General features: G+C 39.7%; 1 protein-coding gene across 9 annotated transcripts in view; it reads right to left on the reverse strand.

The window, feature by feature from the left end:
* GABBR2 (gamma-aminobutyric acid type B receptor subunit 2) overlaps nucleotides 1-21071 on the reverse strand; it is a 1059696-nt gene that overhangs the window by 435900 nt on the left and 602725 nt on the right. For all 9 annotated transcript variants that reach the window (XM_033929595.1, XM_033929596.1, XM_033929597.1 and 6 more), the window contains 2 exons: nucleotides 17021-17209; nucleotides 6913-7149 (listed from right to left, as the gene is read on the reverse strand). In XM_033929595.1, the coding sequence (XP_033785486.1) occupies nucleotides 6913-7149; nucleotides 17021-17209 (426 nt within the window). The remainder of the gene's footprint in view (nucleotides 1-6912; nucleotides 7150-17020; nucleotides 17210-21071) is intronic.

Raw genomic sequence — 21071 nt, forward strand, 5'->3', positions numbered from 1 at the left:
AATCTTTTAGCAGAACCTCTGGACCGACTCCATCCTATTTATATCTTTTTGAAGGTATGGTCTCCAAAATTGCACACAATATTCCAAATGGGGCCTCACCAGAGATGTATACAATGGCATTATTGCCTTCCTTTTCCTACTGGCCATTCCTCTCCTTATGCACCCAAGCATCCGTCACCTTTTCTACCTATTTTGCCACCCTAAGATCATCAGACACAATCACCCCCAAGTCTTGATCTTCCATACACAGAAATACTCTGCCTCCTATACTATACCAATCTCCTGGATTTTTCATTTTTTTAGCATTAAATCTTAGTTGCTAATTACCAGACAATTCTTCAAGCTTTACCAGATCCCACCTCATGATAACCACACCATCTGGGGTGTCTACCCTATTACAGAGCTTGGTATCATCCGCAAAAATACAAACTTTGTCAGACAATCCTTTCGCAATATCACTCACAAAGATGTTAAATAGAGCTGGCCCAAGGACAGATCCCTGCAACACTCCACTCATCCTTTCCATCTCGGCAAACTCCTTTTACCACTACCCTTTGTCTTCTTCCACTTAACCAGCTTTTAATCCAGTTTGTCACTTTAGGGTCCATACTGCATGCATTCAGTTTATTTATCAATCTCTTAATGCGGCACTATGTCAAAAGCTTTGTTAAAGTCCAAGTACACTACATCCAGTGCCCCTCCCATATCCAACTGTTTTGTCACCCAATCAAAGAAGTCAGATTCATTTGACAAGACCTGCCTCTCGTAAAACCAATCTCACTATCTTCCGCTTAAAAAGCATTTCCATTAGTTTACTCACTGCTAAAGTCAGACTGACCGGCCTGTAATTCCCAACTTCCTCCTTACTTCCACTAACTGCAAATATTCAGCAGCACTTAACTGGTTAGTGCTGCTTAATATTTGTGGATAGCACCTGAGCCAAAACTGATTAACTCGTAGCATTCCAGGGGCAGAATTCACACTTATGTGGTTAACTGCTGATATTCAGGCCTAAAATTGAGACACATATAAAACAGTTCTATCTTACCACATAACCCCCAATATTAAGAACATAAGAGGCATAATCAAAAGAAAAGTCTAAGTCCGTTTGGGGCCTAAGTCGCTAGTCACCCAAAGTCGGCTAAGGAAAATGTCCATTCTCAAAAAAATACATCCAAAATATTCCCCCCCCCCAAAAAAAAAAATCGTCTAGTTGGATGACCAGCCGTTTGATCGTCCAGACCGCTAAGTCGTCTACTGTTATACCCCATTCTCATTCAAAAACCCATCCAAGTCAAAAACGCCCAGAATAAGACCTTTTGAGCGGGGTCAGTAAAGTGATGGACTGGACACCCAGACATTGCACCAGAGTAGTGAGTACCTTAAAGGGCACTGCTGTGAACTTCACAAAAAGGGTGCCACATAAACATCTCACCACAACTCCCCCAGAACGTACTAGACCCATCTGTCTACCACCCCAATAGCCCTTATGGCTGCAGGTGCTACTTATAAGGCAGTACAAAAGGATTTTGGGGGGTTTTGAGGGGTGCACGTTTCACCATGAATGCAGTGATTAGAGTGGCTTATGGGCCTGGGTCCTCCTCTCCATGGTTCACTAACCCACCCCAAGATCACTTAAGCCCCTACACCACCTCTGTACAGCTTTACTAGGTTTTTCTATGCTAGGCTGCCAGGTGCAGATGTTCTGGAGGCAGATATGTATGTTTTTATTATGATTTTTATGGTGTTGGGGGGGGGGGGGTCAGTGATCATTGAGGCAGTGTGTGTGGGTCTGTACTTTGTGTCTGCAGTGATTTTCTGGTCACTTTGGATACCTTTTTGCCACTTAGACCTGTTTTTACATGGCCTAAGTCACAACATACAACTTCCATCCAGGCAGCATCATAAAAGTTTTGGTTATACTTGCTCATGTCCCGCCCAAATCCCGCCCTCACCCCTCCTCCTAAAACGCCCCTTTTAGTTCTGGTCGTACAACAGTACCGATAAGGCCTATGTCGTTTTTAGTACGTCTAAAACCCGTTTCGATTATTGGCACTTGGACGGCTTGTCTTTCAGATTGTCGAAGTACCGATTTAGGCAGGTTTTTAGACGTATTTATTTTTTGATTATGAGCCCAATAGCCTTACTGGGTCACACCAATGGTCCATCTAGCCCAGTATCCTCTCTTCACAGAGGCAACCCAGATCACAAGTACCTGGCAAAAACCTAAACAGTAGCAACATTCCATGCTACTGATCCCAAGGCAAGCAGTGGCTTCCTCATAACTGTCTCAATAGCAGACTATGGACTTTTCCTCCAGGAATTTGTCCAAACCTTTTCTAAAACCAGCTACATTAATCACTCTTATCATATTATCTGACAATGCATTCTAGAGCTTAACTATTCTCTGAGTGAAAAAATATTTCCTCCTATTGGTTTTACATGAAAGTATTACTCTGTAACTTCATCGAGTGTCTCCTAGTCTTTGTAATTTTTGATGGAGTACATAACTGATCCACTTGTACCCATTCTACACCACTCAGGATTTTGTAGACTTCAACCATATCTCCCCTCAGCCTTATCCAAGAAGTTAATTTCTCCTCAATAGAAGCTTCTGGCATTTGTGCAATATTGGGTTATAAATGAGAGGAAATGGTCATGTCATCTAATTTTGAATAACTGCGAGAACGTATGATCTTGGGGCTGATATTTAGTGATTTAAACTTAATAACCTGAGAAAAAGAAATAAGAAAATGATCGGACCAGGGCAGCGGTGTGCAGGATTTAATTTGGACTTGGTCATGCTGTGAAGTTGGCACAAGAATCATGTCCTGCTATGTGTGTGGGACTTTGCAAATTCCGATGAGCTCCAGGAACCATTACCTGCATAAAGCATTTTCATTAGTTGGGACAACTTTTTAAGCCATCTGTAGCAGCATCTGCAGGGACACTCTGTTAGGACTTTTGCTTCAGACAGTTTGCTGAAACATTCTTGTGTGCAGACGCTAGTGTTTAACCCTTTCAGGACCATAAGGATCGTAGGCCAATTTTTGTGGTTTTGACGACATTTTTATGGTAAAAAGGGCTTGCAGATGCCAAAAAATTGATTTTTTTTTGTGAAATATCATTATTTAAAAAAAAAAAAATCACACTTCTGGCTTATGGACAGTGTGGCAAGTGAATCTTCTCGTCAATCTGGCAACGACGCTAATGAATGAATGTCGGAACCAGTTTGTTTACATAAAGGCAGTATCATATGGAAACCGTACATATCAAATTTAGAACTGTAGACTATCCCAATCAAAATTTATAGGATTTTAAAGTTATGGGACAAATATGTCCCTTGGTCCTGAAAGGGTTAATCATGTGTGAGTTCTTGTGACATTGGAGCTTGTGTCCAATCTGCTGTTGCCCTAGTAATCCTGGGGTAAGGGCAGAAAAAGGCACCCACTGTTTCCTTGCCATCTGTTCACTATAATTATTTTCTACTAGTGCTGATTTTTTATTTATTTATTTTAAAACATTTATGACCCACTCTATCCTACAGTAATAGGATACAAAAAAATTCATAATAATTTAAAAAAACAAAACAAAACCTGTCTACACAATAACTACTACTACTACTTATCATTTCTATAGCGCTACCAGACGCATACAGCGCTGTACATTAACACACAAGGGCTTTAACGGGTGGAATAGCGTGCGCTACAATGCCGCGTGGGCTAGATGCTAATGCCAGCATTGAGCTGGCGTTAGTTCTAGCCACGTAGCGCGGGGTTAGCACGCGCTAATCTGCTGCATGTGCTAAAAATGCTAGTACACCTTAGTAAAAGGAGCCCAAAGTACTATAGGTTTCTACGGTACTTTGTATGTCTAAGTGTTTTGAAAACAAGCCTCTGAGGCTCTACTAGTTTATAGGTTTTAAAAAAAATTTATAGTCTGTCTTAAACAAGGCGGATCACATAATCACATACATAATAAAAAGAACAGACAACATATACAACAAATTACAAAATACAGTATCCTTGGACAACAACGTCCAGTTTCCTCTGCTATACATCTAATTTTTCAACTCCTGTACTTCATTTTACAAAATAAATGTCATTTCAACAGTCTTTTTAAAAGTACACAAATTCCCCCGCTGCCTTATATAGGCTGGAAGCTTGTTCCATTCTGAAGACACTTGCTCGTCGTTTGTGATTTTAATTCTTTTCTTATTGGTATAGATAAACTAAACTAAACCTTAAGTTTGTATACCGCACCATCTCCACAAGCGTAGAGCTCGGCACGGTTTACAGGGTTAGGTTGAAAAGGAGCTACAATGAAGGGTTATAGGAAAGGAGCTAGGAAGATAAAGAGGGACAGGGTACCAAAGAGCGGGAGGTGTTAGATTTTTGAAAAGAGCCAAGTTTTCAGGTGTTTGCGGAAGGATTGGAGGGAGCTTGAAATTCTGAATGGGGATGTGAGGTTGTTCCAGAGTTCTGTGGTTCTAAAGGGGAGGGATGTTCCTAGTTTTCCTACGCGGGATATACCTTTTGCAGAGGGGAATGATAGTTTCAGTTTTTGGGAGGATCTAGTGGAATTAGGGTTAGAGGAGTTCCAGAAGAGTGGGATAACGGGAGGGAGGATGCCATGTAGGATCTTGAAAGCTAAACAGGCACATTTAAAGAGGACTCTGGAGTGAACTGGGAGCCAGTGAAGTTTGGACAGGAGTGGGGAGACGTGGTCGAACTTGCCTTTAGCGAAAATAAGCTTGGCCGCAGTGTTCTGGATTAGCTGAAGTCATAATGTCCTGCAGAACGCAACTTTTGAAGCGGAACATAAGCCGAAATACAATCCATCAAATATCTTGGTGCCAGCTGATGAATACTTAAGTTAGTAACAGCAATTTACATTGCACTCTATATTCCATTTTAAGCCATTAGAGTGTAAACAAAAACCAACTGCAGATGTGTATAAGATGCAGGCAGAATTTATTGTGACAAATATAAATTTATAAAAACCTTTTTCCCAAACAAGGGACCCGACACGGTCCGTGTTTCGGACAAACCTTCGTCAGGGGTCCAATATGCAAAAAGGTTTGAAAAATATGCCACAAAAAATATGGAATAAAAAATCATAAACCAAAAGGTTCAATGTGCCGAGAATCGCCAACTCCTGTAAAGCGTTTCACCGTGTCGGGTCCCTTGTTTGGGAAAAAGGTTTTTATAAATTTATATTTGTCACAATAAATTCTGCCTGCATCTTGTACACATCTGCAGTTGGTTTTTGTTTGTTCCTGGTTGGTTTTTTCTGCAGATAAGGTTGGACCTCTCCTTCCTTTTTTGTTGCTCTAAGCCATTAGAGTGCAACATAATATTGTCACATGATCACATTTCGCTACGCTAAAAAGAGTCCAAATGATAGAATTTTGAGTAACCTGTAAAGCAGTGTTCCCAAACCTGTCCTGGGGGACCCCCAGCCAGTCAGGTTTTCAAGATATCCCTAATGAATATGCATGAGAGAGATTTGCATACCTGTCACTTCCATTATATGCAAATCTCTCTCATGCATATTCATTAGGGTTATCTTGAAAACCTGACTGGCTGGGGGTCCCCCAGGACAGGTTTGGGAACCACTGCTGTAAAGCATGCATCGCACTTGAGGATATCCCTAATAGTACCAAGTTACAATAATCAAGACTAGATAGCACGACTTGCCTGAAGAACATGCTTATTGTCATTCCCAGAAAGGTATGATCAGAGATCGCTTAACAACAACAGTTTGAAATATATCCTCTTTATCATCGCTTGTATATGCCCTTTGAAAGACAATTGTGGATTGATAATAACATCAGATGAAAATTTCATGACTGTGTCCAGTATGTCAACAGAAGTTGGAATGGTTGGGGCAGAATTTTTAGACAGATACAGTACATTCCTTTTTTCTTTGCTATATTTAGCATTAGCTTATTAACATACATCCATTCCTTTCGCCATGATCTCACTCAACCGTGCAATGGATTGCATTAACAAATTCTCAATTGGAAAAAGGAATTGTTTATTGTCTGCATATAGTCTGACACTTCAAGATTCTGCAACAATTTACGTAAGGGGAGAAAATATAAATTGAATAAAACTGCCGACAGTTTTATTTAATAAAATACCTAAAATTAAGCATGTAGGGCAAAATATTGAAAGGAGTTCAACAGGCTCCTCTCCGATTATAAACAGCTGATCTGACTGACCGTCAACATTCAGTGGTACTTAACCAGGTAATGAGACTGAATATCGTCACTAACTGGCCATTCTCTAACTAGCTATACGCTTGGGGACAGACCAAGGGTGGGTGGAGCCAAAATTTAGCTTATTAGCAGCAATATTCAGCCCACTAACCTGCTAAATGTATAAAGTTAGGACAGCATAAAGGCTGTTCTATCTTTATGTACCAAGTTAATCAAGCACATGATTGAATATTGGCCAATACCCACTTAATTTTTGAATCAGATATTCAATGCTGGGAGCCACATATTTATTTTATTTAGAGTTAATAAATTACATAAGAACATCAGAATTGCCGCTGCTGGGTCAGACCAGTGGTCCATCGTGCCCAGCAGTCTGCTCCCAGTACACAATAACAGCTATTTTTAATGAGTATATATTTTTCAACCAGATCATGCAGCCTTATATGTTACTTCCCTAACCCTCATTTTATATCAGAGAATTGTAGTGCCTACCCCTGCTCCTCACTCTCGTGTCCACATTTTATATGTCAATTGCACGCCTCCGCTCCCCCGATAGATTGTAAGCCACCTAGAAGGCTATGACCATTGTGCAGGATAGTAAGGCCAAATAACACTTGTAAAATAAACTTGGATTTCCCATAACTTAGTGGCAAAAAAGAGCTACTGAATTAAAAGAAATTAGGACCTACCGTTACACCAAAAAAGTTGGTTTCATTCATTGCATCCAGAAAAATCTTTCCAAGCTTGTGGTCCGTATAGTTAAAATCTTGAATTCTTTGGTGCCTGTTAGTAGAACGAAGATTTTCCATTGCTCGCTGAAGTGTTTTTGCAATCACCCATATTCCATCATAAGCATAACCATGAAATTTGCTCGGTTCCACATCTGAACGCTTTTCATTGTATTCCTTTTCATATTGTTGTGGAGTCTACACACAATAAGATGAAGAAAAAAAATTACCTTAAAATGATATCTTTAAAGGCAATTTTAACATAAGTCATTGAGCCAAAAGAGGAGAATATCTGTTGTTTGAACATTAGGCTGGGAATCATTCCCATTTCCCACAAACTATTCTCATTCTGCTCATTCTAGACAGCTTCAGTCAACTCATTTCTCTTGCTCTCCTCCCCTCAACCCCACTCCCAGATATTCATTTGACAGCAGTCAGTGTTATGTTAAAGTGCGTACCATCAGCTAAATTAGACCTGGATATTCAAAGTCAGGTCATGTTCAGGCACCAAAATTGAATATCTGGGACTGATCAGACATATGCTCTCCACTGGGATTTATGTGGGTCCTGGCTGATATTAAGCTGGGCTGCATGTAAGGGGATCTCCAATTTACCACTCCTTATTCCCCTCCCATGAACACCGTACCCTCCTTAAGTCTTCCCACCTGCTATTCCCTGTAGCCTCTCCCCCTCCCCCCACCTTAACATTCCCTGGTGATCTAATATAATCTTTGGGTTGGAGCAATCCCTAGTCTCTGCTGTCCAGGCTGGATCTGGCCTCAAAATGGCTGCTGCAACCTCTAAAAGCAATCTTGTGGCACCTCTACGCTATTGCAAGCCTGCTACTAGGTCATTGCAGTCATTTTGAGGCTGGAGATGACATGGACAGCAATTGAGGATTGCTCCTGCACCAAAGACCCTACTAGACCATCAGGAATGTTAAAGAAGACCCAGGAAGACCTACATGGGATGGGGTGCTAAAGGAAGGGCTGCTGCATTTGGGGGGGGGGGAGTGTAGGCAGTGCCATAGTAAGGGGGCAGACCGCCATGGGTGCCTTAGGGAGGAATCTAAGGAAGTCCCTGATTGGTCAAAACAATGGCCGTGCCAGTCGGGAGGGCGAGAGCTGTGCCAGTCGGGGTGGGGGTGGGGCGAGGGCCATGTCAGTCGGGGGGGGGAGCATTTTTTTTTTAAAACGCTGATGGCAGGAGGAAGTTGGTATCCCTCCACTTTTTTCTCTGGGGGGGAGGGGAGAGATGCGTGTTTGTTTGTGGGGCACATTTTTTTGACAGGCCTGTCTGTTATTAATTTTTTTTTTTATAGGACAGATATTTTGCGTGTGTAACACACAAAATATCTGTTCCATGGAAAAAAATGAATAAAAAAAGACAGGCAGGCCTGTCAAAAAACCTGCAGACCTTTCGGTAACTCAGTTACCGACAGGTCTGCAGCAGTCGGGTTTGTCAGTAGTAAAACCCGACTCAAAATAGCCAAGCAATTGTTAGTGAATCAATCACTTGGCTATTTTGCATGGGGTTTACTAATTTGCATGGGAGGATTGGGATCGGATTGCTAGAGGCCTTAGTGAATAGTGCAGGAGGGAAATTTAGTCGCAAAGGGCTCACAAACCGATTGGTACACGATCGGTTTGTTTTGTAATGGGATAGGAAGCCAATATCTTTGTTAAGTCCCGTCTTGTGGGTTTCAAAATGTTTCATCATTTTGATCTCAAAGGTTTTGCATTCCTGGATTGCCTTAAAATTTCCTTATAATATTTTCACCATAAAATCATTGATGCAGTGTTCTGGTTTCTGAAATGTTGTCCCACAGAGGTGATATCCTAGTTAGCATTGCAATTTTTAATACGACATCTGTGTAAATTAATCCTAGTGTCTAGCATCTGACTTGTATCTCCAGTATAGCATCCTTCTTTACATATTTTTTTCTTTATTTATATCATTTATATATACATATATCTCAAAGAAATTTATATAAGTATAATCGGAGACTTTGCCACAATTTTTAACAAATAAGAAGATACAATTCCAAATTTAGACAATGCATTGGCTCTTAGCAGTCTTCATTAGGGAGAGAATTCACATATCAAAGAGAGTGATTTACTTTGAAAATAAACAAAGAAAGGAAATTATACATGAAATATTGTAGTGTTACTTCTTCCATTAATTTCAAGGACCTTTTAACTAGAGTCAATCACTTATGCTATTCGACAGAGGGGGCGGACATTACTATTCCTTTTTCTTTGAGAAAATATCTTAATTGGGAGGGTTCATTGAAAATATAAGATGTTTGATCCAAATAGATCATACATTTATATGGATATCTTAATTGAAATTTAGCTCTCAAAGCAATCACAAACTATCTCATTTCTAGAAACCATTTTCTCCTGGTTTGTGTTATTTTCGAGCCATCTGGAAACATGAAAATGTTACTATTCAAAGAAGTCACCTCTTTCAGCCTAAAAAAGAGCCTAAGAAGTGATTCTTTATCCTGATGAAAACCAAAAGTAACCGGAAGTGTCGACTGACTTATAACTTTGTCCCCAGAGATTTCCAGGATTCCTGTTATATTCAATGGACTTGAGGAATCAGGTTGAGCCATAGGGGCTGAAGCTACTTTTTTCTTTGAGATTGGTAAGAAATATATATTTTTGAAGAGGATGAAGTCCATCTACCGGGTGCTTAAATACTTCTTTCAAGAATCTATAAAATAATTCCTTAGGTGGCATTGTCAGTGATTTAGGAAAGTTTAGGATCCTAAGATTCAGTGCTTTTATATAGTTATCAAAGTTCTCAGCTTTCCTTACCAACAATAGTCTATCTTGCATTAAAGAGGATTGTAACCCTTGGACCTTTTGGTCTAGGTATGTAACTTTTTCCCCCTGGGTTTTCAAATCTTCCTCAATTTTTTCCAGCCTCTTTGTCTGAGCTTGAACAAGGGGAAAGGTTCCAGCTCATAATTTATAGAGAAAGTCTAATGCCGTCCAGATTAACTCTAGGGTGATTTCAGCAGGTCTTACCAATGGAAGGACTGATGGTATCTGTCCTGGGCCTGCTGAATCTTCCAAGCTCTCCTCTCCTGATTGAGGTGTACTTGCTGCGGCTGTTTGGGAAATCGGCAAGCCCGCCATCGCAGCTGACATAGATTCCCGTCTCTGCGAGGCTTCTGAAGTTCCCCACTCTTGCGGTTGCAGGGGAGGGGCAGGTCCCGCGGGGCTTAACGAAGCTCTGCTACCGAATACCGACGTCTCTCTCACATTCGGCAGAGCCAGTTCACCCCCTGGGGAAGAGATCAGAAAGCTGGTAATCGTCCCCTGCTGAAGTAGGGTAGATTCGGGCTGCCGGGCTGAAACAGCCACTCTACCCCTTCTTTTAGGCTTCTCAAAGAGTAAATCTGCACCTGATAACAGGTCAGCGATTTTCACAGCATCCTCATTACATCTTGTCTCCTTCTTTACTCCTTTTGAATTAAATGATATACAGTAAACTACATTTAAAGATGAGCATGTAAAGGATTCCCTTATGTTGAATGTTTTTCCCATGTGGGTGTGACTGTTGGGTTTTGTGAAATATGTTGGCACAGTTTGCAGCTAGATTTGCTGCAGGGAAGTGTGCCATTTTCCTTGAGTGTAGAGAGTATGTCCATCACCATTTTTTGATTCAGGTTGGGTGGCTATTGGAAAGCCAGCATGGGTGGGGCTGGGAATATTTATTTCAGTAATTCATTCCCCTGGAGTAGTGGCTGTAGATCTTTTATGATTTTCTTCAGTTGTTTTCAGCTCTGGGTTGTTTACCACTGTCAAGGGGATTCTCTCTATGGACTTCTTGTCTTTGTACTGCAATAGATTTTCTGGGTATTTCAAGGGAGGAGGCAATATTCTTGGAGATGATTTTGGAATTGTATCCTTGTTGTTTAAAAGATTCAGTCAGGGTTTTGAGGTGTTTATCTCTGTCTTTTGGATCAGAGCAGATACGGCGGTATCATGTAGCTTGGCTGCATATGATGATTTTTTTTGTGTGTGTGAAGGATGGAAGCTGGAGTTGTGGAGAAAGCTGCATCGGTCTGTAAGTTTTCTGTGTAAAGATGTTTATACATTGTTAATAGAAACAGTGATATCTAGAAAGTTGCCTTTCTCTGAGGAGTAGTCTATTTTTAATTTGATTGTTGTTGTTGTTAGGTGCCATCGACTTGTGCTTGAGTCATAGCGTCTTGATGAATTGCAGATCTAAAAAGAAATCTGTTTTGTGCTAGTCCAGAAAGCTCCTCTAGCCTCATCTTCCCAAGTATGATGTCCTTCTCCAGTGATCTCTTTCTTCTGATGATGTTACCAAAACAAGACAGTCATAACTTCATTATTTAGGCTTAAAGGTTGGTATATATTGAAAGAATTGTAAAACCATTCGAGTCTCTTCTTCCTCAGTCCAAATGATAAAAATATCATCAATGTACTGGTAATATATATCAGGGGTTTTGTCTGAAATGTATTCAGAAATATCTCTTCCAGTTCTGCATAATATGGAGCCATCCTCGTGCCCATAGAAGTGCCTGTGATTTGCAGATAGATATCATTGTTAAAGCAGAAATTGTTGCGAGTTGGAATCCATTTGATTAATGCTGTGATAGTTTCCAGTGAGTATTGATTGTCCATGGTAGATGTTTTAAGGAATTTTTCACATGCAGTAATGCCATCTGCATGGGGGATATTGATGAATAGTGATTCTATACCCATTGAGACTAGCTGCACATTAGGTGGTACCTGCTTGATAGTGTTTAATTTGTTCTGGAAGCTCTGTTGTGCAATAGGGGGTTTTAAATTCCCTCTATAAGTCCAGATATTTCATCTGTGGGGGTGTTAATACCAGATATGATTGGTCATAAGAATATAAGAACATAAGAATAGCCTTACTGGGTCAGACCAATGGTCCATCAAGCCCAGTAGCCCATTTTCATGGTGGCCAATCCAGGTCACTAGTACCTGGCCAAAACCCAAGGAGTAGTAATATTCCATGCTACCGGTACAAGGCAAGCAGTGGCTTCTCCCATGTCTTTCTCAAAAACAGACTATGGACTTTTCATCCAGGAACTTATGCAAACCTTTCTTAAAACCAGCTACGCTATCCGCTCTTACCACAATCTCTGGCAATGCATTCCAAATCTTAACTATTCTTTGAGTGAAAAAAAATTTCCTCCTAATGGTTTTAAAAGTATTTCCCTGTAACTTCATCGAGTGTCCCCCTAGTCTTTGTAATTTTTGATGGAGTGAAAAATCGATCCACTTGTACCCGTTCTACTCCACTCAGGATTTTGTAGACTTCAATCATATCTCCCCTTAGCCGTCTCTTTTCCAATGGGGGCACTAAAGACATGGGAAGGAGGCACTGGGGGCACTAAAGACATGGGAAGGAGGCACTGGGGGCACTAAAGACAGGAAGGGGCACTAAGGACATGGGAAGGAGGCACTGGGGGCACTAAAGACAGGAAGGGGCACTAAGGACATGGGAAGGAGGCACTGGGGGCACTAAAGACAGGAAGGGGCACTAAGGACATGGGAAGGAAGCACTGGGGCACTAAAGACAAGATGAAGAGTCCTACTATTTTAGTCTTTCCTCATACGAGAGGAGTTCCATCCCGTTTGCCATCTTGGTCGCTCTTTGAACCTTTTCTAGCGCCACTATATCTTTCTTAAGATAAGGAGACCTGGTTTGTCTGGTTTGTGGATTTTGGGTAGCATGTAGTAAGTGCCACAGAAGGATGGTTAGGAATAAGTTACTTTAAATATGGCTGTACTTGCTTTAAGAGTGTTTTGATAAGGTGTTTGTTTTTTTTTTAGCTATTTATAATAATCCAGTATGGGTTCTTCAGTTTCCTGTAGTACATTTTGTCTGCGAGTTGTCTGTGTCTTTCTTCAATATATTTCTGTGTGCCCATAATCACTACAGAGCCGCCTTTGTCTGCAAGTTTGATAACAATGTTTTGATTCTGTAAGCCTTTTATGGCAGCTCATTCTGGTGGAGTAAGGTTGAACAGAATTTTCTTTTGTTTGTTGGAAAGTTGTGATTTTACCATGTGTATCTGAAACTTTCTATTTAACCCCTCTTTTACAAAACCGTGGAAGCAGTTTTTAGCAAAGGCTGGCGTGCCGAATGCTCTGCGCTGCTCTCAACGATCATACGAATTCTGAGTGTCTGGAGCAGCGCAGAGCATTCAGCGCGCCAGCCAGAACTAAAAATTGCTTCCACGGTTTTTTTAAAAAAGGGTTAGGGGGTTTGTGTTTTGTCCATCCTGTGGGGTAAAATATGTATTGTTTTGTTTAAAATTGTATTCCAGCCTGTTAGGAGTTTTTTTGTTGTAGAAGTGTACTTTCAAGTGGAGTTTCCTATAGAATTTTTCTAGGTCTGAGTAGAGTTGAATTTCATCCAGAGCAAAATGAGAGACCTTTAGAAAATTGGTAGTTGGAGAAGGTTAGAATCCCCATTGATTAGCATTTCTATCAGTGTGGTCAGTGGGAATTAGCTGGATTACCTGATCGTCTTGACTGTTTGAATTCTGATTTTCATGTTCCTCAGGGGGATTGGAAAGTGGGTCCAAGCCTGGGTCTGTTCCAACAGGTATTGTGCCATTGATGATCCGGGATGAGGTGCTGGTTTCTATGTAGTCTTGTAAGAGAGAAGTCAGCTTTTACTTTTTTATTTTTAATGGCAATGTATTGTTTCTTGGTTTGGGTTTCCTGCACATATTCATGTAGTTGGCTCTTGAGGTTGGGATTTAGCTCATGAATATTCTTTTTGATTCATTCTTTCTGGGTTTTTATTATTTCCTTCTTCTTGTAGAGTTGATGTACAAGTTCATTTCTCAATTTCTGACCAGTGCGTTTGAAGAGTTTTTCTGCATAGTCAGAACTGTAAGTGATGGCCAAAGGATTTTTGTTCTTGATCTTCTTGCAGATTGTCAGAAAATAAAGGTGACTGTTCAGTTTAGTTTCTTTTTCCATAAGCGTGTTCATTTACTTTCTCATGCGGCTGTATATGAAAAAAAGTTACTTCTGGGCAATGTCTTGAGCTCATGTTTGTCCTGGAATCTGTATCTGCATTCTGATTTGTGAAAGTGCCTGGTTGGTCATATATTGACAGGATTAGTACAATGCACAGAAGGAATACAAAAATAGAGGAACAGCTTCTCATACATATTCTGTTCAGTTTGCAGATAAAAAAACACATTGCATAGCACTGTAATACCATTTGCTATACATGTATGGCAATGGGCAAATCTGTTTCAAAAGAAAAGATTGTAGTTTAGTTGAAATGTTTCTTTTAGGAATCTAGGGAAAAACTGAAAAAGACGTTGACAGGATCCCTATTTTATAAAGGCATCCAATGCGTGGAATGGTCGTTTACATAAGTGGAGAGAAAATGGGTAAAAACAGTGGGGTTGATATTGAAAGTGATTTAACCAGACAGAAATGGCTCCTGGCCAGTCCAATCACCTCTCTAGGGCTAATGGCTAATTTTCAGAGGCACTTAACCAGTTACTATTGTTGAAAATAACCAGTTAGTGACAAACTGAACACCAGCTATTTGGGAGGGGGGGGGGCATTCTGGGGCTGAAGTCATCACTAGGCCAGTTAAGTGCCATTATTCAGCACTGAACCAGCCAGGTAAACTGCATAAACAGGAACACATAAAAGTCAGTCCTATCTTTATTCGGTAACCTATAGCCACTTAAGTGCTGATTATTGCACTTTACAGTTATGTGTTAGCTGGCTTTGGAAATCTATAAATTCAATGCCAGTGTCTGGACATATCCCAGCATTGAATTTCTGAGTTTAATGCCAGTGGCAATCGGCAAAACACTGATCACCACCAGATGAATATCCGGACGAGTATATTGGAAGAAAAGTGTACATTCCTGCGTGCTCCCTTCATATCTTTGGAAAAACTTGAAAATACTGATGCTGGTTTTGATACTCTTTTTCTTTGTGATGATATGAAGTTCCCAAAAAGTTCTTCCACAAATTAAAACAAAAAGCATCCTACGAATGTATATGTCTTCATAAAATAGGATTCTTGATTCATCATCTGTTGCACACAAATGCCCTCATATAAATTTACACCTGCTCAGAACAAGTCCATTATAAAATTACCCCAGGGATAATTTATGCAGTCTCACTTTAAGCAGGTAAAGTTATCTAGATAGCACTGAATATGAAGATTACCAGCCAAAATGTACCTAACAGACCACTCTGCAACCAGGATGAGATGCATCTCCAAATACCCCCAGGTCGTGCTCTCCAAATACAATGTACTAGACGACGATCCTACTCCTATCTCATTCCAAGCTACTGGAATCAACTACCCCCACAGGTCAGATCATGAACTTCAGGAAAACAATAAAAACCTATGGGGTCCTTTCATCAAGCTGCGGTAGGGGTTTAATGCGTGTTATACTTCACGTTAAACCGCCTGCCGCGCTAGCCGCTAACGCCTGCATTGAGCAGGCATTAGTTTTTTAGTCGGCTGCGGGAGTTAGCGTGCAATGAAATGTCCGACACGCTAACCCCGCTAGCGCGGCTTGATAAAAGGACCCCTATGTCTTCACCTAATCCCCTGACTATTATTGTATGATTAAAGCTCAAGAAATGTATACTACTCTCTATATATCAAGTAGGCAGCAAAGACTGTATAGTAAGTCTAGAAAATTATAAACTTTTATCTGTATATTATGCATGTTAACCAGTTCTGGAGAGAACGAGATAGAAAATTAATTAAATAACGAACTAAATAAATAAAATCTCAGCTCAAACAATTGATGCAGTGAATTCCAACACAGAGCAGTGATGAATATGTGCATTAATCTCTAAACCATCTTCTCTATTTCTCTACGTCTCTTCTTTTTAGCACATATTCTCAAAAGTTCATAACATACAGTCCAGTATTAGACAGAATAATCTCATATAGGTGCCAGTGGGATATCAGACCGCCCTCTGAACAGCTTAGCTCATTAGGGTTTAATTCCTCATTCTTCCTAAGGACACACCTTTTTTTTTTTTTTTTTTAATCTTCATGTTGTAATGATTCTTAATAAAAATTCATTAGATAATTCACTAGGTTTAATTTCATAACATAATTTCATAAATTAGTTTCATAAATTAGCTTCAGCCGTCATGTAAGTCCCCTCAGCCAATGGCTGTAAAGCTAAGTTATCAGATTAAGATGATTAATTTATATATTGAAGCTAATTTATGAAACTAACTTATGAAATCATCTTATGAAATTAAGTCTAGTGAATTATCGTATGAATTTTTGATAAGAATCAATATAACATGGAGATTTTTAAAAAAGGCATGCCCTCAGGAAGAATGAGGAATTAAACCCTAATGAGCTAAGCTGCTCAGAGGGCGGTCTGATATCCCACTGGTACCTATATGAGATTATTCTGTCTAATGCTGGACTGTATGTCATTAATCTAAACGCCAGAAGTGATCACTGCTGCTGAAAATTAGCCTCATAGTGTGGCTGAAAATTTGCTTTGAAATATCGTCTAAAGGTATTTGGAAGCAGCAACTACCCTGCTGAACATCAACCTCCAATATTCCACTAGTACAGTTCTGATAACAGAGCTGATGAGATCCCAAAAGGATAGTAGAAAACAGTGTTGCCGTTCCTATTCTTTTCTAAAAGAGAGCAAAAGGGAGGAAAACAGTGATGGAAAAGTAGCAGATAGCACTGGTACAGAGAGGAGCAGGAACCCTGTTAAGATATTAACAGAAAAAAAAAAAAAACCTGGGAGATGGGGGAAAAAAAGCAGGAGCAGAGCTGAAAGTAGTTAAAGAAGCCATAGAAGAGAGGGAAATGAGAGAAGAGAAGTAAAAGAGTAAAGCTGTAGGGGAGAAAATTGGCTGGTATAGATGACCATGTTCAGTTTTCTGTAGATAGCTGATATCAGGATGGGATGTTTCCCGTTTTGTTTTACCCTGTTAGCGACACCTACCTGAAGGAATGATGCGCTGGTGTCTACACAGTGATTTCTAGAACTATCCTAAAAGGAAATACTTACCCTTCCAGATATTGTTTTTATTTCCTTTGTACTGAGAGGCTCAAAATCCACTCCAATGTAGCCCTCCATGGCAATGAGAAGATTCCTGCTAGAACATGTGGAAGAATTGGCCTGTTGCCACCAAGATGCCTGGTACCATCCAGGAATGATCCACTGGTACTTACTGCCATACATGTCTTCATCATAAACCTACAGTTATAACAAGGAAATAAATACAATGGAATTCATTAACATATTTTGATTCATTTTCCAGACCTCACGTAACTATAACTGGTATTTGAGAAACCATATATTTTGTAATGGCAAGCTATCTTAAATAAGCAACGAGTCTACTGAAAATGTGTAAAATAATACTATCCAGTTGATATTCAGTGCTATTTAACTAGCCAGAAACAGCACTGACATAGTGCTTAGCCAGCTAAATGTGAACATTCAGCATGAGACAACCAGTTCTCTCTGCTGAATATTTGTGGTAAGTGGCTAAAAGATAACAGGATATATCACACAATAATCGGCAATTTTCAGTGCTGACCCGCCAAATCAGGCTGTGTAAAAAGAAGCCTTATCTTTGGCTGCTATAAACTTAACTGGCCAGCGCTGAATATTAACTTGGCTTATATCAGTTAAAAGAAACCCCGGATATTCAATACTAGTCACCGGAAATGGCCTGGAATTGAATATCTGTGGTCAGTGTCGATCATGGAAGTTAGCTGGCTTGCCTTCTGCGGTCTGAATATCATACCCTATAAGCTTGGCTTCAGCTACAAACCTACTGCCTGACAGAAAATAGACTTCCTTTTGATTTGGTTCTATTATACTCAAAGTTTTTTGTAATGTCATTTTGTTGGGGGTGGGGGAGGCAAATTTATCAAGGCGCAGTAAAAAGTTAACTTTTATTTCACCATGATTTATTGGGTTGCTGGTTCCCATGAAAAACATTGCTTATGAGCCACCTCACAAGCAGCAGTATTCCATTGGCCTAGAAGCATTGGGCCATGTGTTAACTGGGCTGGCACCAGTAAGTAACTGTGATGACCAGAATACCCTCCAAGCCGATAGCCCCTCTTGATGCCACCAGTCAAAGCACCCCATAGTGCCATTCCAACCTAACCCCCCAAATTGAAGGGTCTCCTCTAGTAGTTAACTCCTCATCTGGAAGTTTCTACTCTCCCAACCGAAGACTCTCCCCAAGGCAGTATCCCTCCCCCAGGTCCCCCCATCCTCCCAAACGCCCGCCAGATAATCCCTGGTGTCTAGAGATTCATGAGGGAAAGATTCCCTGTGGCTCCTGCTCTTGCTGGTGTCTTCATGCAAAATGGTACTGGCAACCTTTAACAGTAGCCTTCTGGTTCTAGCATTGTGATTCATGTTCCTGTATTTCATTTTTTTCTTAAAAATATGGTGAATATATATTTATAAGATCTTTAATTTAAAAAAAGAAGGCACACACTTTTATATAACCTGTGTGTTGCCCATGTTCGGGGTATAGTTTGGGTGGAGCACTGGTAGAGTCACAAAATATTTGCAACTGCTGGGGAGTAGGTATAGATGGAAGTGTATGTTCATAGATATATATTTTATAAACTGTGTGCGTTAATTTTTTTAAATTTACACAGTTTCTATTCACAGTATGAGGTGGTTTAAAATATTGGCATACACAATAAAAATCAGGACACAATACACACAGCAGTGGCAATTCTTATGTTCTTATGTTAACAGCTAAAATATGATATCCAATCATAAATTCACTATAATTGATTCTAAATCAAAATTTGCATCTTTCAATAGATGGCATGCTGAAATAAGGTAGCCTTCCATTCTTCAAATTAGGTACATTTTTCCAGAAGTGCATTCTAAAATTTAGCCCCTTTAACATATAGATCAACGTTGGAAAAGGATTAGCGTTTATACTCAAACTCATCCATATTCAACTAGCAGCAGCCAGAAATTTTTTCAAACTCTGATCGCCATGGGCAGCATTAGGTCTTGAAAGTGCCAGGCTCTGTCTAGGTACCAGCACTGAATAATGGATCATGACAGGTCAATGTGCTGTCCTAAGTTAAACGGGTTCTAGACGATATTCAGCCAGGACTTACATAAGCATGGACTAGCTTGCCATGCATACTACTACTATTAATTATTTCTATAGCGCTACCAGACACACGCAGCGCTCCACAGAGTTACAAAGAGTAAGAAAACAGTCCCTGCTTGAAAGAGCTTACAATCTAATCAGGCAAGACAAACAAACACATACTAATTAAATCAGTTCCTTATACCTTGTCCAGTATTGTCCCCAGAAATTTTTTCCAGCCGGGTGGCATGAAAAAGTAGCCGGGTGGGGTGGGGTGGGGTGGGACGGTGAAATTTGGTGGAAAAAATTAAATGTGTACTATTTTTATTAAATTATTATTAATTATTTTCCAATGTTCAATATGACTTCCTTTTTTAAGGTTTGACACTTGTGCCAGAATATTTTTACTAAATTTAAGAAGTATCCAATTCTAGAAATGAATAATTAGATATTTGCCCTCTTTCAAATGGTATAGAGGTTTAAAAAAGCGAAATGCGTTAATGAAGTCATTAGGTTCAATCTAGCCATTTATTTCTGCATGAATTTAAACAACTAAAAATAAATAAATAAATATAGCTCATCCAGTCATACAAGAAATGGCTCTATAGCACCTCTAATAATGTTTGATCACTAGGTTCCTTCCTGAGGTCTCACTGAGGATATGAAATAGATGCAATCCCCACTTCCAGACCTCTTCCACATAATTTATGGAGAAGTGTTACTGAGCCTTGAAGGAGACCTATGTGATTGCACTACAGCAAAATAAAAAAGTAGCAGATAAAGATCAAAGTGAGAGCTAGGACAAAACAGTTTAGGTAAAGATGCAGGTAATAATTAGTAATGTATTACAAATATTTTATTTTTATTTGCTAATAATGTCATTTGAAAGCTGCTTGATGTTAATACTTTAATTTAATTTTTCATACTGCCGGGGTGGGGTGGGGACAACACCACTTATGTCAACAGTAAAGTTAGAATAGGGTCATTAAATCCAGTGACTTACCTAGTATATATGACAGCCAGTGATGATCATTTTTAACCACCCCCCTCCTCTATATAAAAAAGTTATTTTGAGTAATAATCCATGAGTCACACAACAAGGGTGCACCTAGGAAAAGGCAGCATCTTAGACACTGCAGTGAGAATTAGAACCCCAACACATGCATTGTAAAACTAAACAAGCCAGATCTTGCATAGTCAATTGATCCTGTACAGTCGATGCTAACAGAAAGCCATGTTCTTTTCATACACACAGAACACAAATACACCCTCGTCCAATATGGAATAATCACAAACTAAAAATAGAAATATGTAGACAAAAGTTAAACTGAACCAAGAAAACAGACTCTGCATACAATGCAACACCACAGAAACAGTTACACGTCCCCTAATACTGTGCAAAATATGACGACAGTAGATGTAAATTTGAAAAAACTGCTACATAACAATCACCACTTTACAAATTAACAAATAAAAATAAAACAAATAATGAGAAATAAGAAAATTACATTACATTTCGGTTCCAAGCGGATTACAATAAGAGTTGTGGAGGGAAAGATTACAAAGTTAGATCGGAGATCGTTTCTGAGAGAGGGAAGGTAGGATCAGGGGTAGGGGAGGTGTTTGTGGTATTAGGCTTTACTCAGGGATTTCTTGAAGAGTATAGTTTTTATATCCTTTCTGAATCTCTTGGACTAATCCATTTTAAAATTAGTAGTAATTAGCTTTCAGAGGCAAAAGCTTTCTTTAAGACAGTACAGTATACTGCTGTTATGGTATCCTGTCCTGACCTTATTTCCATTTCCTATTAATAAACTTTAATCAATACAGTTACAATACTACTTGATTCTAAGTAGAGCAACAACAAAAAAATTTTTTCTACCTTTTGTCGTTTCTGCTTTAATCATCTTCTCTTCGCTCTCTTCTTTCTATTCAGCGTTTGTCCTCTCTCCCTTCCATGCAACATCTGTCCTCTCTTTG

This window comes from Geotrypetes seraphini, chromosome 2 (genome assembly GCF_902459505.1).
Source record: "Geotrypetes seraphini chromosome 2, aGeoSer1.1, whole genome shotgun sequence".
Classification (NCBI taxonomy): Eukaryota; Metazoa; Chordata; class Amphibia; order Gymnophiona; family Dermophiidae; genus Geotrypetes; species Geotrypetes seraphini.